Here is a 16969-nt window from a genome sequence, read left to right on the forward strand (position 1 = left end):
CCATTCCTGCCAAGTTTTTCACTAAAATAAATTCCATACTCTCTGTATTTCTATGGTCTGGTAAAAAACCGCGTATGTCCTTATCGCGTCTTCGCCTCCCCAAATCGGAGGGTGGGGTTAACTTTCCAAATTTTCCTGCATACCATAAAGCTTTCCTTCTGAAACAGGCAGCCGCTTGGCTTACTGATCCTACGGACCCCCTTCCTTTATGGGCTGAACTTGAACGCCTTTCTCTTTCTCCTTTTACTTTTGCTGAATATTTATCCTTCTCGCGCAAGCCCCAATTCCTATCCAGTCCAATTCATAAACATACCGCGAAAATACTCTTAGCCCTTACCCCAGCACCTCCGTCTTCAACTACAGAACTTCTCGCCACCACTATTTGGTATAATAATAGCATTCTTATTAAATTGAAACCCTTTTACTGGAAAACCTGGCGGCAGCGTGGTCTAATCTGGGTCTCCCAACTTTTCACCGGATCTACCTTCACCCCTTTTCCAACTCTTCGTCAACTCTTCTCTCTCCCTGCCTCTTTTGTTCATAAATACACCCTACTCAAAAATGCAGTTATGTCTGCTTATGATTCTCTTTCTACCTCTAATTCGGCAACGCCCTCTACCACTCCCGTCTCTTCTCTACACAACCAGCTACGTTCTAACCCATCAGCTTCCTCCATTTACCATTCCTTTTATGATCTTCCGTCACCTCGGCCTAAATCCAAAGTTGAGGAGCAATGGGAATCTGATCTTGATGTCTCATGGCCCACATCCCTGTGGGACAAAATATGGACCAAACTCCGCAAATCTTCCAGGGCAGCCTCCCTCACGCAAACCCTTTTTTTCATCTACAACCGCCTTCTTTACACGCCATCTCTCCTCCACAAACGCTTTCCCCTGACCTCAGACCTTTGCTGGTCTTGCTCTAACCCCAAGGCCACACTCTTTCACATGCTTTTCACATGTCCTTCTACGCATGCTTTCTGGACTAAAGTCTGGAATCAAATCAATTCTATCTTCCACACCTCCATCCCCTTTTCTATCACTGACATTTTCCTTGGTTCACTTTCCTCTTCTTGGATTGACGCTGATGCAAATGTTCATATTGTTGATTTATTGTTGGCTGTTGCGTTCCAGCAAATTACTGTTAATTGGAAAGACTCCAAGGGCATTACCTTTAAAGCTTGGTGGTTTAATGTATGTTATAACCACAGACTAGATACTACATTTGTTTATCCCACTTCCCTGGCTCCGAAAAGGCATGCATTATGGCTCCCCATTACCCTCTATCTAGATGCATGTGCCAAGCGCTCCTTTCCTTTATCCCCAGTTCAACAAGAAGTTTCGAAGCCCCCTTGAATAACCTTTTGTTCCTTCTTATTCATTAATGATCCATTATCTGCATATCTGTGCATTGCCTCTAATGTTATGTAGTTTTAATGATTGTACTTTCTAAAGTTTTAGCCTCATTGTTATCTCCCCTTTCTTTTTTCTCTCCCCTACCCTCCCTTTCTTTTCTTTATCCCTCCCCCCATTTTATTTCATCACGCTTTTTATAATGTTCTCAGTTCATATTCATGCTATTCCTGTTGTTTTCTCTCTGTATATTATATTGCCATTATCCAGTTATCTTAATAAATTTTTCTTTGAACTAAAAAAAAAAAAAAGATATTCAAAGAAGAATATCAACCTATTAGTACATAGGTCGGTTCGCAAATTACCACAAAGGTTGCAGAAATACTGGTTGAAAATTGCGACCAATATTTTGTGACCCGTGGTGTGTACATCTGGCCCCATATACCATAAACATGCCAGACCCATTGGCTTTGGTTTGTCACTGTCTGCTCTCTCTGGTCAGCTGTGAAATTGGTTATATTCAGCCTCAATAATGAGTCCTCTGCCCAAACATGTGGTCTACGGTTGCTGCAGTGATTTGGCAACATGTCCACTCTTACGGGTGATGTTGTGACGGAGGGCGTGGCGGTGTTTCAGGGGACAGCTCTCCGCAGCACCCGCACTTCAGATGAAGGACTCTGAGCCAGGGTTGTCAACTCCTTTGTAAAGAAGGTAAACTCAGGATCCTTGGATTGACACAAGCTCACAGACTTCAAAGGGTCTTTACAATGACTGCTCTTGTAACTGATGGAGAGTCAACAGCTTTGAGTCCACATGGATACTTTCACCCAGGTACCACCATGAGAGCAGTAGGGCCCTGGTGCAGTGACACTGTACATTCAAGGCATTGCCACCTGAAGGTATACCATGAAAGTCCCAGATTACTGACTCTTGCTACATACAGGAGGATGGTTTTCTTGAGAGGCGTCCTGTGGAGCGCTCACCACTGTCATTAAAGTCCTTGGGACTGCTGACCACAGACTGAACCTTTATCTTTAATAGAGAAGCGTTTCCTCCACCCTGGATTGATCTGTAGTTGGCACAAATTGCACGGCACGGGCAGTCACACGCTGGCGGCGCATTCCAGCGCGTACATTGTCGTGGGTGCAGCCCGTGAGATGTATCTGGGTAACTTGATCTCAGCTGGTCAATAACTGGTGCTGACAATAAAGAGCTTCCCTGACACTGAAACAGGAGGCGATTGGAGGCGGAGCCTGAGTGTTGGCTACCAGAGTCCTTAGCCAGGCTGCACCGCCGCTTGACACCCGCCGCTGGCCTCCATCGTTGGCATCTCCAAGGAGCTTCCTCCAGTCCAGGTCTTCGACCTGCCATGCAGCTGTTTACACTGTACAGTGCTACCTCTTGAGTGCATAATTACATTTATAGTGACTCCAAAACTTTGGCTTCCAGCGTATGGTCAAGGTGGGCTTTCATTTAGTGGTAAACCTTTTCCATTCACACTCCATCGCTACTTACCTTGACGCTATGTTGATATTCAATAGTGGGCTGTGGATATAAGGGGGCATGGATGAAAAAACCTAGTTATTTTGTAGAATATTGTATCGGGACATAAATATCCCTTGCATGGTATACAGGCATGACTATACGTGGGTGGAACTCAGTGAGATCCAGCCAAATTCCGCCAAGGGACAGCAATTATGCAGCTCGTGCTACAATTTATGGCATGCAGCACGAGCAGCGCTGAAAGTCACTGCGAACTGCACCGTGCGTTGAGCAAGAGCACTTGGCCATTCGGGCTGGTTTCGCTGCTGTTCCAGTAGAAAATCTCCTCTGTAGGGCAGCAAGGAAAGTTGCTGTGCTGTGTCGAGTTAATGGGAATGAGCAGAACTGCACCACATCTACTAACAAATGGCGCAGTTCTCCTCTCTTCCAGCTCTGGTGCAGTGTTGGCAACCAAGGGCACACTCAGACATCCTTCTGCCATAGTGCAAGGGTGTCACCATTGAGGTTAACATCGTTTTGGTGCAGGACAGGGTCCTTTCCTGAAGAAAGTGGTCCATTTCCTGTGCAATAACTATGGGGTAGATTTACAAGCCCTTTGTGCCTCATTTACGCCGCAGTTGTGTAACTTTTGTGACGCAGCAGCAAAACTTGCACTATGGTGCGGGGTACATACAACGTGACGCATCTGGGAGATGCGTCACGTTGTAATGCCCTGCGCCACATGTAGGCGTTTCTGTGCAAAGGGGGGGGGGGGGCGTTCCGGCGCAGAAACGCCTCCTAAAAGTGGCTGAGTACAATCTACAAGATTTCACTCAGTCACTTTGGGACCCATGCTGCGTCAAAACCCTGCGCCTGCTTGAAGCAGGCATAAGGAGTGATGCAGCATTGTACACATAGGGCCCCCAGAGCATTTCTGGAGCTGCGTCGCGCTTTACGGCACAGATGCGTCACGCATCTGTGCCGTTTTTGCCCCACGGTGCGCCGCATTGTAAATGCGGCGCATCCATGGTGGCGGAGCCGTGGAGCACAATAACTGGCGCATCCCTGGTGATATGCAGGAATGCGTCAGTTATTGTAAATCTGCCCCATTGTTTTATGGGCATGTCCTCTTTGTATGTGACTTGCAAAGAGAAAAAACTAGGAGAAATAAAATATCTCTCCTTGTTAAGCTGACTCAAAAATGTGGTACGGTTTCTAGTCAAGGCCGCCCCTTTGGTCTGTCCCTGAGTACTGCTTCAGGAAGGCTGATGACATCCAGGTGCAACGAACCCAGACACACAGAGATGACGTGGAACCAATCTCAGACCTCAGAACCTGGGAGATAATATGGGACCAGTATCAGAACCCAGAACTTGAGAGACGATGTGGAACGGATCTCAAAATCCAGACCCGGAGAGATGACGGAGAACCAGTCTGAGAATCCACACCAGGAAAGATGATATGGAACCGGTCTTAGAATCTGAGAGATGATGTGGGGTGAGACTTAGACCCAGAACCTGAGAGATGACGTGGAACCAGCCTCAGAATCCAAACACGGAGAGATGATGTGGAACCACTCTCAGAACCCAGAACCTGTGAGGTGGCTTCGATTTAGTCTCAGAACCCAAACCCAGAGAGATGCCTTGGGGCCAGTCTCAGAACCCAGACCTGGAGGGATGACGTGGAACCAGCCTCAGAATCCATACATGGAAAGATGATGTGGAACCACTCTCAGAACGCAGACCGTGTGAGGTGGCTTGGATTTAGTCTCAGAAACCCAAACCCAGAGAGATGGCATGTAAACAGCATAGAAATCAGAACCTTGGAGATGGCGGAGAAGCAGTCTCAGAACCCAGACCTGGAGGCATGACGTGGAACCAGTCTCAGAACATAAGTACCCTTTTAACACCTTATTGACGGCATCATTGACTTTCACCCTGTACGTGGGTCCACCGGGATTGTCAAACGTTGACCCATAGTTGGCGTGGTGCTTTGCCAAAGGACTTGTGTTCTGGCATTCTGACTGTCTGGTCTGCCCATGGACTGGTTCGCACGGCCAGGACACACCTTAGGCACCCTGGCTTGTTTGAGGAGGTAAGTGAGTCCGCTGTGAAGTGCTGGTTTCTGAAAGTGGTATTTTCTCAGAGGAGGATGGAATGTGATTGGTCATGAAAGACCTTTCACAGAGGCTTTGTCCTGGAATGGTCAATACAAACACTTCACACAAAGATGTACCTGAATGGAAGGCGTGTGGTACCTTCCTGGCTAGTGTACTCTAAGAGTGACGTGAATTTGCATGAGACAAATAACCCAACATCAAAGCAACACAAGATACAATGATCCCAGCAGAGGTAATCTTTCCTGAGCTTAAGAAGACACACACCGAGTTTTAGTGTAACCTAATTTTGAGAATAAATGACGTGCCGCCACAAAGCACTCTCGCCGCAGGCCATAGGCATGTTTGGTTTGTCCGTGTGCACATACAGCATTAGGTGATGGATCTCGTGCATTCAAACACACCCTATGTCAAAGGTCACGCGCGTGGAGTTATGCCTATAATGGAAAGTGTGCGTTTCTCAACTTCACAAAAACTTAGAAATGATAAGAGTCTAGGTGTGGACCATGACAAAGCGCCGGGTGAGATGTTTGCTTCTCCTATTTACTGTTCTCGTTGGGCTTTGTAAGTGTTGAGAGCAGGAGTCAGAGCTCTGAGGTATATAAGGAGCCCCTGACTCCGGGGATCACGCAGCAGGAGTCGCCTTCCTTCATCGTGTGTACCTTGACCCAACGACAAAAGCCATGAAGTGGTTGCTCCTTCTCACGCTGGTGGCGGTGGCCGAGTGCCTGCTAAAGTGAGTATTAACCATGCTCTGGGACTAAAATCCTGGGGGCCAATTTATGAGAACCCTGCCTCGCTTTTGCACCACGTAAAGTGGTACATGCGTGACACAGGGCTCTCAATCTGATTTATGAAGCCACGCAAAGCCACCCTGCGTGACGTGGAGTGGCCTCATCACTAATGAGTAAGGCATTGCGGTGGAACCCGCGGCGTTGTTTTACTCTGTGCCCGGGGAGGCGTTCCATGGGCGCTGCGCTGGGAGTTCCCACGCAGCACCCGTGGATTTTGCCGCTGCGCCAGATTCACAAAGTGATGTAAACCTGAGGAAGTGGCAAATCCGTACGCCTCCCAAGATGAGGGGCAACAAGGAAAAATATTTTTTTTCTCTTCGTTTTCTCCTTGTTTTTTCCTCTTTCCGTGTGTGCTGGATTCTGCAGCGCATATAGAAAGAGGACATCGCCTTCTGGGATTGTTTTTGCAGCGGAGGCGCCCTGGCATCATGGTGCAGGGGTGCCCAGGTTGGCGCTCGGCTGCCGAAACTGCGCCGCGCAGGGGGGAAGGACAGACGTCACTCTATTGCATAAATACGGTGCATCCCTGCCCTCTCACTCTGCATAGGAAGGCGCTGCCCTGCGCCAAAATCCCTTAAATGTGGCCCTGATATTCACACTTCCAAACTTGAAATGTTGCCTTTGAGAGGTCCTCTGCCAGGACCCGGGGTCCGAGGAGGCCGACTCTGTCCCATTCAAGGGTCTCCAAAACGTTCTACATGGGGGGGAGGGCTTCGACCGCGGGTTCGACTGCCCCCCTACCTTCTCGAGCCCTACACAGCTCATGCCAGGATGAGGGACCCTCTTGAAGGCTAGACTTCCATGAGATAGAACCAGGTATATGTCAGGCCTCTCGTGGTGGCGGGGACAGCACACAACCCACTGAGCGTCCATGCATCTCTCCTGAGGGCTGAGGCACCGTCACTCACGCAAGCAGAGACAGAGGCCTTTGACACACTCACACACATGCAGCGGGGACCCCAGGGTCATTCTTCTGAACCTAAACACGTTTAAACTATCAACACAGCAGAGCTGAAGACAATGCATTCTTCTTTACACAAACCCGTTTAGTGTCCCTCACATGCAACGCACACAGCACACCACAGCACACCACAGCAAACCACAGCACACCACAGTATACCACAGCACCCCACAGCAAACCACAGCAAACCACAGCACACCACAGCACACCACAGCACCCCACAGCACCCCACAGCACACCACAGCACACCACAGCACACCACAGCACCCCACAGCACACCACAGCAAACCACAGCACACCACAGCACACCACAGCAGACCACAGCACCCCACAGCACACCACAGCACACCACAGCACCCCACAGCACACCACAGCACACCACAGCGCACCACAGCACCCCACAGCACACCACAGCATCCCACAGCAAACCACAGCACGCCACAGCACACCACAGCAGAGTCCCAGCTCCTCTCTCTGTCGCTCATCTACTCTCACCCAATGCCGCGCTCTCTCTCCCTCTCTCTTCATTTCTCCCTCCCCACTCTGTCTCCTCCTCTTCTGTGCTCTCTCTGTCTGCCACTCTCACTCTCACTTTCTCTCTCATCAACTGTCCCTCACCCTCTTTTATGCTCTCTCTGTCTGCTGCTCTTCCTCTTACTTTCTCTCTCTTACTCTCTCTCATCCTCTTCTGCGCTTGCTCCCTCTCCTTCTGTCTCTATCTCTGTCTTTATCTTCCTTTATCTCTCTCCATTTTCCTTCTTTCTCCTTCTCTCTCTCTCTCCTCCTTCCTCTCTCTCTGTCTCTCTCTCTCATCCACTCTGTCCCTCCCCCTCTTCTGCTCTCTCTCTCTCCCTCTCACTATCTCACTCTCTCCCTCTTCCTTTCTTTACCTGTCTCTCTGTCTCTTCCTTTCTCTCTGTGTCTCTCATGCTCTTCCTCTCTCTCTCTTCCAGTCTCTCTCTTCCTTTCTCTCTGTCTTCCACTCTGTCTCTCCCCCTCTTCTGCTCTCTCCACTAACTCTCTCTCCCTCTTCCTTTCTCTCTGTGTCTCTCATGCTCATCCTCTCGCTCTCTTCCAGTCTGTCGCTCACCCTCTTCCGCTCTCACTCTCACTTTGTCTCGCTCTCCCTCTTCTTTTCTCTCTCTCTGTCTCTCATGCTCTTTCTCTCTCCTTTTTCCTTTCTGTCTCTCTCATCCACTCTTTCTCTCACCCTCTTCTGCTCTCTCTGCATGTCCACCTCTCATTCTCATTCCCAATTTCTCGATCTCTCCTTCCTTTCTCTCCGTCTTTCTCTTTCTCTCCCTCTCACTCCATTTCTCTCTCTATCTCTCTCTCACTCTCTCTCTCTCTCTCTCTCTCTCTCTCTCTCTCTCTCTCTCTCTTTCTCTTTCTCTCTCTCTTTCTCTCCCTCTCACTCCATTTCTTTCTATCTTCCTCTCTCTCTTTCTCTCTCTCCCTCTCTCTCTCTCTCTCTCTCTCTTTCTCTTTCTCTCTCTCTTTCTCTCCCTCTCACTCCATTTCTTTCTATCTTCCTCTCCCTCTTTCTCTCTCTCTCTCTCTCTCTCTCTCTCTTTCTCTCTCTTTCTCTCTCTCTTTCTCTCCCTCTCACTCCATTTCTTTCTATCTTCCTCTCTCTCTTTCTCTCTCTCTTTCTCTCCCTCTCCCCCTCCTCTCTCTCCCTGGTTCCTGGCCTGTGTGCTGCCACTAGCCTCTGAATGAACTTGTGCCTGTACACAAGGCTTTTAAACTTGATCTTGGTGTCAACTGGTACCCAGCCCAGTGTGGCGTTTATTCACACTCAGACGGCTTGAACCCACCCCTCGTGTGACACACACGCGCATTTGAAGCTGCTGCTAAAGTAAACACAGGCGCGCTCTCCAATGAACTCAGGGGGAGAGTGAACAGAGGAGGCCTTTCAGCTGACCGCCCCCCCCTTCTAAGCACTTCAAAGAGATAACCTCTGATCTCGAAAAAATAAAACAGTCTCCGCCAGGCCAGTGAGCTGCCTACCTGCTTGTCTTCTCCCCCAGTGAGCCATATTCCATCTCCCCTCCTCCCCAGTGAGCCACATTCCGTCTCCCCTCCTCCCCCAGTGAGCCAAATTCCATCTCCCCTCCTCCCCAGTAAGCCATATTCCATCTCTCCTCGACCCCCAGTGAGCCATATGCCATCTCTCCTCGACCACAGTGAGCCACATTCCATCTCCCCTCCCCCCCAGTGAGCCATATTCCTTCTCCCCTCCCCCCCAGTGAGCCATATTCCTTCTCTCCTCGACCCCAGTGAGCCAAATTCCATCTCTCCTCGACCCCAGTGAGCCAAATTCCATCTCTCCACCACCCCCAGTGATCCATATTCCTTCTCCCCTCCCACCCAGTGAGCCATATTCCTTCTCTCCTCGACCCCAGTGAGCCAAATTCCATCTCTCCTCGACCGCAGTGATCCAAATTCCATCTCTCCACCTCCCCCAGTGAGCCACATCCCATCTCCCCTCCCCCCAGTGAGCCATATTCCTTCTCCCCTCCCCCCAGTGAGCCATATTCCATCTCTCCTCGACCCCAGTGAGCCAAATTCCATCTCTCCACCTCCCCCAGTGAGCCACATCCCATCTCCCCTCCCCCCAGTGAGTCATATTCCTTCTCCCCTCCCCCCAGTGAGCCATATTCCATCTCTCCTCGACCCCAGTGAGTCAAATTCCATCTCTCCTCCGCGCCCTGTGTGCCAAATTCCATCTCCCTTCCTCCCCCAGTGACCCATATTCCATCTCCCCTCCTCCCCCAGCGAGCCAAATTCCATCTCCCCTCCTTCCCCAGTGAGCCAAATTCCATCTCCCTTCCTCCCCCAGTGACCCATATTCCATCTCCCCTCCTCCCCAGTGAGTCATGTACCATCTCTCCTCGACCCCAGTGAGTCATATTCCATCTCTCCTCCGTGCCCTGTGTGCCAAATTCCATCTCCCCTCCTCCCCCAGTGACCCATATTCCATCTCTCCTCCTCCCCCAGTGAGCCATCTTCCATCTCTCCTCGACCCCAGTGAGTCATATTCCATCTCTCCTCCGTGCCCTGTGTGCCAAATTCCATCTCCCCTCCTCCCCCAGTGACCCATATTCCATCTCTCCTCCTCCCCCAGTGAGCCATCTTCCATCTCTCCTCGACCCCAGTGAGTCATATTCCATCTCTCCTCCGTGCCCTGTGTGCCAAATTCCATCTCCCCTCCTCCCCCAGTGACCCATATTCCATCTCTCCTCCTCCCCCAGTGAGCCATCTTCCATCTCTCCTCGACCCCAGCGAGCCAAATTCCATCTCCCCTCCTTCCCCAGTGAGCCAAATTCCATCTCCCTTCCTCCCCCAGTGACCCATATTCCATCTCCCCTCCTCCCCAGTGAGTCATGTACCATCTCTCCTCGACCCCAGTGAGTCATATTCCATCTCTCCTCCGTGCCCTGTGTGCCAAATTCCATCTCCCCTCCTCCCCCAGTGACCCATATTCCATCTCTCCTCCTCCCCCAGTGAGCTATATTTCATCACTCCTTCCCTAGTGAGCCATATTCCATCTCTCCTCCTCCCACAGTGAGCCATATTCCATCTCTACTCCTACCCAGTGATCCATCTTCCATCTTGTCTCCTCCCCCAGCGTGCCATCTTCTATCTTGTTTCCTCCCTCAGTGAGCCATCTTCCATCTTGTCTCCTCCCTCAGTGAGCCATCTTCCATCTTGTCTCTTTCCCCAGCGTGCCATCTTCCATCTTGTCTCCTCCCCCAGTTTGCCATCTTCTACCTTGTCTCCCCACCAGTGAGTCATCTTCCATCTTGTCTCCTCCCCCAGTTTGCCATCTTCTACCTTGTCTCCCCACCAGTGAGTCATCTTCCATCTTGTCTCCTCCCCCAGTGTGCCATCTTCTACCTTGTCTCTCCCCCCCTTTTGAGCCATCTACCATCTTGTCTCCTCCCCCAGTGAGCCATCTTCCATCTTGCCTCTAGTCAGTGAGCCATCTTCCATCTTGCCTTCAGGCATGAACCCCTATGTCAAGGTCTCTACCGCAGTCCACGATGTGGCCCCAGCTCTTCCATCGAGGTCCCCTCTTGTGGTTGTACTCTGTAGCGCCCCCCCTCTAACTGGGATCCTGGGGTCTGCTCTCATCTTCAACACTGCATACACTGATCCCCACCACTCCTCCTGCTCCACCCTTAGGTACACATCTCTGTTGTTCTGGGACCCCGAGCCCCACGGAGTGGCTAGTGCTCACTTCAAGAATGCGCGGGACTCAAAAGAGGTGTTGATTCTCTCCTCGAGGTTTTGGGATATCCGTTGAGGTAAGGGTCCTATAAGAGATCCATTATCCTAAGAGAGGAGGTGCGGATGTGGTGACTGTATAAAAGCTTTAAGAACAGAAAAGGGAGTCCTCCCCAAATAACCACGGGGCATTGGAATAGTACCCATATTAGGGACAAGAAGAGAATTTAATCAGATCAAAGTCCATCCTGATGGGTACAGAGAGTCTTCCACTTAGTTTATAAACTCACGAATAGACTTTGAGGTGAATTTTCAAAAAAGTAATTCTTAACATATTGAACATTCAGCCCAGCCAACGCGTTTCGCCCCCAACAAGGACTTCATCAGGGAACACAAATATCTTTCTAATAATATCACCATATGCAATTTTATGCTCGTAAGCTGTTAAACGGTTACATTATTCCACATCACCAAACGTTGCCCGACAGAGTCCCCAAAAGACACTCAAACCCAGGATGAGAGTCTCTGTTCAGAGTCCCCAATGTGTCACTCAAACCCAGGAAGAGAGTCTCATGTCAGGTGCATCTGCTCCACCAGTCACTGGCCTGGATGGATATTGGTAGGAAGGAATGAACAGATGGTCGCCATGTTGGTGTTGGAGGGTCCCACACTTTAGTAACAGAATCTGTGGTTGGCCCTGGGCCGCTGTGCTGCAAAAATGTCCAATGTGTGCAAAGGAGCAGCCATTGTTTGTCAAATCTAGAATTCTCCGCAGATCTACTGCTCTCTGTCTGTATCTTACTCCCTCTTGTGTTGCCTGATGACATAGGTGCTGGAAGTAGTAGTGTGTGTGGGGGTCCCACCAGCTGCACCCCACACCCTGCCCACTCTCCTGGGGAATGGGGGTGGTCATTTGTTGCACTCGTTCTTAGTGTGACCAGTGACTTCTGTGACTTGCCCCTGATGGCAGCCCCCACCCCTTCTGTGAACATGGTTCCAGCACCACTGCCTGGATATGACTGCTCTCTTTTCTCTCTCTTTTTCTTTCTGTCTCTATGCCTCTCTCTGCTCAGTCGGGCCCGCTGGAGTAATGCTCCCCCTGTAGGCGCCTGTGTTTAACCTCATGTTTAAATCCCAGCCAGTCCACTTATCCTTCTGAGGTCGATACAATGAGTCCGGTGGGTAACAATAAACATCTGTTTCTCAGCGCCTGGATACCCTGCTGGGTGAACGTGCGCTTTACAAATACCCGTCATGCTGTGCTCTCTCTCCTCTCTGTGTGCCCATCTCTTGAGTCTTTCTGCCAGTCACTGTCTCTTATTGCCTGTCTCTTTTTCAAACACGCATTCTCTTGCTCTAGTCCAGGCTTTCTGTTTGTATTTTCCATAGCTCTAACATTTCTTCCTATATCTGCCTCTCTCTTGACTTACCTATTTCCCGTTTCTCCTCTCTTTTCTTTCTATTACAAATTCAATTATTCTCTCTCTAAATACCATAGCCCTGTGCATGCGCTGGCTTTTCTTTCTGTTTGTTCAGGTCTCTCCGACTCTGCTCCGTGTGTTCTCTCTTCTACTTTCCATCCCACTCTTTTGTCTTTCTCTCCCTCACTCATGTTTCTCATTATTATTATTATTATTATTAGGAGCTTCTAAAGCGCACGTATACCCAAGGGTGACCTGGCGCTACACTCTGACTCACAGAAGACAAACAGGGGCCTATTCCCTGAATAAGCATGTCTTCAGCCCCTTTCTAAAAGAAAGGAGCTCTGAGGCATTCCTGAGATGCGTCGGCAGGCTATTCCAGGCGTTCGCCGCACAGTAGGAGAAGCTGTTGCCGCCCCAACAAGCTATTTTTATTCGGGGCACAGCTACTAATCGGCCTTCGGGGGAGCGCAACGCTCTACCCGGAACAAACCATTCGAAGCACCTGCTCAAAAACTCTGGTCCACTGCCCCTCAGTGCTTTGAAGACCGTGCATAGAGCTTTAACTTGTGCTCGTCTTCTTACTGGCAGCCAATGCAGTTGCCGGAGTCCGTCTTGTGCAGAGGCAAACCTTGGCATGCCTATTAGCAGTCTCGCTGCTGCATTTTGTACAAGCTGTCGTCTGTACATTATTATTATTATTATTAACGAATTTTGTACCGCGCAATGTTACCCAGAGGCATCCCAGCGCTTATAGAGAATCAGAGCAAGCTGCCTATGTGAAGCAGAACAGATTTAGAATTATTCTGGAAATAGATAAGTTTTCAAATGTTTCCTGAACCTGAGCAGGTTTGGTTCAGAGCGTAGTGAGAGTGGGAGGGAGTTCCAGGCGTGTGCAGTATGGATAGAAAAGCTCCTGCCACCTGAACGGGCTCTCCTAATTCTCTTTATCTGAAGGAGGTGTTTATTATCGGAGCGTAAGGCTCTGGTGGGCTTATAGGGCCGAATCATGTCCTTCAGAATAGCAGGTCCTTTCCCCTGAATGCTCTTGTGAGCAAAACAGAGGGCCTTGAAGGTCACTCTCTCTTTGACCGGGAGCCAATGGAGTGCCTTTAGAGCGGGCCTGGCTGATTGCTTGGCCGGAACGTTCCGCAGCAGCCTGGCTGCCGCGTTCTGCACTTGTTGCAGGATTTTGAACGTTGATTCCGGTGCCCCGAGAAAGAGTGCATTACTGTAGTCCAGGCGTGAGATGATTAGACCTTGGACTAACAGCTTCCGGGAGAGTTCAGGTAAGAGGGGGAGAACCTTACGGGCCGAACGGAGCAGTCCATAACACACGCCAGCGATCTTCTTAGCGTGTGTCCTAAAGGACAGATCAGGCTCCAGCCAGACACCCAGGCTCTTGATCTCCTTCTTTGGGTCAGGCGGAGTGCCCATACAGTTGGGCCAGCTGCTCGGCGAGAGGGCAAAACTTGAGTGGCCCAAGATCATCAGCTCAGTTTTTGAGCCGTTCAATTTGAGCGATGACCTGGTCATCCAGTCAAACACCTCTCTTAGGCATGAATGGAGCGTTTCAGGCTGTTTCTCCAGCTGTGTCAGACCCACCACTAGCTGAGTGTCATCCGCATAGCTTATGGTCTTAACGCCAAACGGAGACACCAGACCCTCCAGGGGTCCCATATACACGTTAAATAACGTGGGGCTCAGGGATGAGCCCTGAGGCACCCCACAGTGAAGTGGAAGGGGAGGAGATTTTGCGTTGCCTTCCCAAACCTCGAAGGTACGCCCCTCCAGAAAAGAGGCCAGCCATTCCAGGGCCGCTCCTGTGACACCTGTCTCTGCTAGGCGTTGTGTCAACACTCCATGGTTGACAGTATCGAAGGCCGCACTTAGGTCCAGGAGGATCACTGCCACTGACCCCCCTGTATCCAAAGTGCTTCTGGCCTCCTCTACAACTGCTAGCAGAGCCGTGTCGGTTCCATGACCCGGTCGGAATCCCGTCTGGGAGTCTCTCAACCGACCATTCTCCTCGAGAAAGTTGGACAGTTGGCGGTTAACCAGTTTCTCGGCAACCTTACTAATCCCTGGTAGCAAGGAGATGGGCCTTAAATTGGCTAAGTTCTGTGGATCTAAGGCAGGCTTCTTCAGAAGCGCTTTAACGACTGCGCTCTTCCAGTCTGGCGGTACCGTGCCATGAGCGAAGGAGAGATTGACCAAATCGGTCAAAGGCTCTCCTATCGATGGGACAGCCTGCTTTAAATACCGCATAGGCACTGGGTCTCGAGGCGAGCCACTCTTCAAGCTCCCGAAGACCTGAAGCCACACATTAATAAGCAAAATGTCAATGCGCTGACTGATCACTACACAACGGTGATCGGTAATATCGTTAATGACACCATGCCCCAAAAACTGAAAAATTGCTCAGAGAAGCCAAAAAATCCTTGGTTTAGTGAGTCACTGAACGAGGACAGGCGCAAATTGAGAATGGCCGAAAGGAAATGGAGACAACATCCCGCCTCACCCGAGCTGAGAGCCCTCAGAAAAACAAGAAAAGATTACAACAAAAAGATAATCAACTCCAAAAAAGAATTTATCAGAGCGGAACTGGACAATGCCAGAAACAGACCACGAAAACTCTTCGAGATCTTAAAACAACAATCAAATAAACTAGCCAAAACGGTTCGAGAGAACACAAAAACCCCCATAAGCTGCGAGGAATTCTCATCATTTTTCACAGAAAAATCGAAAATGCTAGAAGTTGAACTCACAAACGCAGCAGCCAACCTTATGACCCTTCCTCCATCTAAAAATGAGACCAATGCGTCAACAGAGGGTCTCCAAACAAAAAACAAGGCAAACTGGGACACATTCGAATTATACGACCAGGAAAAGATCGCCAAAACGCTGGCCGAAATGAGACCAAACAACCACTATCAAGACCCTCTACCGGGAAAATGTGTAAGAGAAATCAGCCACACGCTAGTTCCAATCTGGACCAAGATAATAAATGCCTCACTTGCACAAGGGATCCTCCCTGACTGCCTAAAAACAGGACAGGTAGTACCCATCATCAAAAAACCGACAGCTGATGCAACAGACCTAAACAACTATCGACCAGTGACTAACATCCCTCTACTGGCCAAAGTCATTGAGAAATGTGTGCAGGGCCAACTAAGCCAACACATCACCAAGTTCTCGCTGTTAGATGATTGCCAGTCAGGTTTCAGAACAGGGCACAGTACTGAGACTGCGATTCTGCATATTGTCGATGATGCCCTACAGGCTCTAGACCGAAATCAAACATGTCTACTGATCCTCCTAGACCTGTCATCAGCATTTGACACGGTAAAGCACGAAATACTAATGACCAGGCTACAAGATAGGATGGGCTTGTCCGGAAACGTGCTGAAATGGTTCAACTCTTTCCTACAGAACAGGACTCAGCGATTCCAGGTTAACCAAGTAATATCTTCCCCAACACCCAATATAATCGGGGTCCCACAATGCTCAACGCTATCCCCCGATCTATTCAACTTGTATGTAGAACCTCTCACAGAGATCCTTCAAAAATCTCAGATATCATATCATATGTATGCAGATGACACGCAAATATACATGAAGATCACCTCCCTTGAGGACATTGACCGAATAAACGAGACATTAAAGAGAGCCCTGAGATGGTTAACAACGAACCATTTGAAACTAAACACCCAGAAAACAGAATTCCTGCTAATCTCACCGACAAGGCGCCAATCTGAAGTTAAGGAATGGACTAAACTGGTGACGGCGCTAAATTGCACCCCGATCCTAGTTAACTCAGCTAAATCACTAGGAATCACGCTAGATGAAAACCTCGACATGAAACAACACATTAACTCAATGGCCAAGAGCGCCCGCTTCCACCTGAATTACTTAAGAAAACTGAAACCCTTTATCTCAGCGAGGGATCTAAAACTGGCTATCCAATCATTAGTGATCTCGAGGATCGAATACGGCTGCACCACATTATCCGAAAACATCCACAGCACCACTAAAAGCCTGCCTCAACGCAGCGGCTAGACTAATCACGGGATCGAAGAAATTTGATCACATATCTCCACACCTGAAAGCACTAAACTGGCTACCTTACGAGGCCAGAATTCAAATGAAGATGGCCTGTATTACACATAAAGCAGTTCATTACAAAACGCCTAGTTACCTAGCCAAGAAACTTAAGCTATCAGGAGGTAACAGACCTACCAGAAGCACAAAAGAGTTACTATTGCGACCAGCCTTTTTCCACAAGAATAAGACCTACAACAGAGCATTCTCAGGAGCTGCTCCCAGAATCTGGAACTCACTCCCTCCAAACCTCAGGAAGATTCAAAATACAGCAACATTCAAACGAGAACTGAAGACCCACTTGATGAGTAAATACCCTACATAAAGAAGCCGATGGACTATTGGGATGATCATTTACGCTAACAGAGGGTTGTCCGCGGCATGAAAATTGGAGGATCAATATCTGAAATCTAACTGTATTTCCTTGGTCAAGCCGAGGCTAGACACGTTACTGCTACTTCGTATTTTGTGAACCTATAACTACCTCACTTGTCTGTGAACTTATAACTATA

At 49.4% G+C, this 16969-nt stretch overlaps 1 protein-coding gene across 1 annotated transcript in view; it reads left to right on the forward strand.

Moving 5' to 3' along the window:
• Window positions 1-5585: 5585 nt before the first annotated feature.
• LOC147693273 (pepsin A-like) overlaps window positions 5586-16969 on the forward strand; it is a 41377-nt gene continuing 29993 nt past the window's right edge. The window contains exon 1 of the mRNA XM_086933208.1: window positions 5586-5686. Coding sequence (XP_086789334.1) covers window positions 5634-5686 — 53 coding nt within the window. The 5' untranslated portion in view covers window positions 5586-5633. The remainder of the gene's footprint in view (window positions 5687-16969) is intronic.

This window comes from Lissotriton vulgaris, chromosome 8 (assembly GCF_964263255.1).
Source record: "Lissotriton vulgaris chromosome 8, aLisVul1.2, whole genome shotgun sequence".
NCBI lineage: Eukaryota > Metazoa > Chordata > Amphibia > Caudata > Salamandridae > Lissotriton > Lissotriton vulgaris.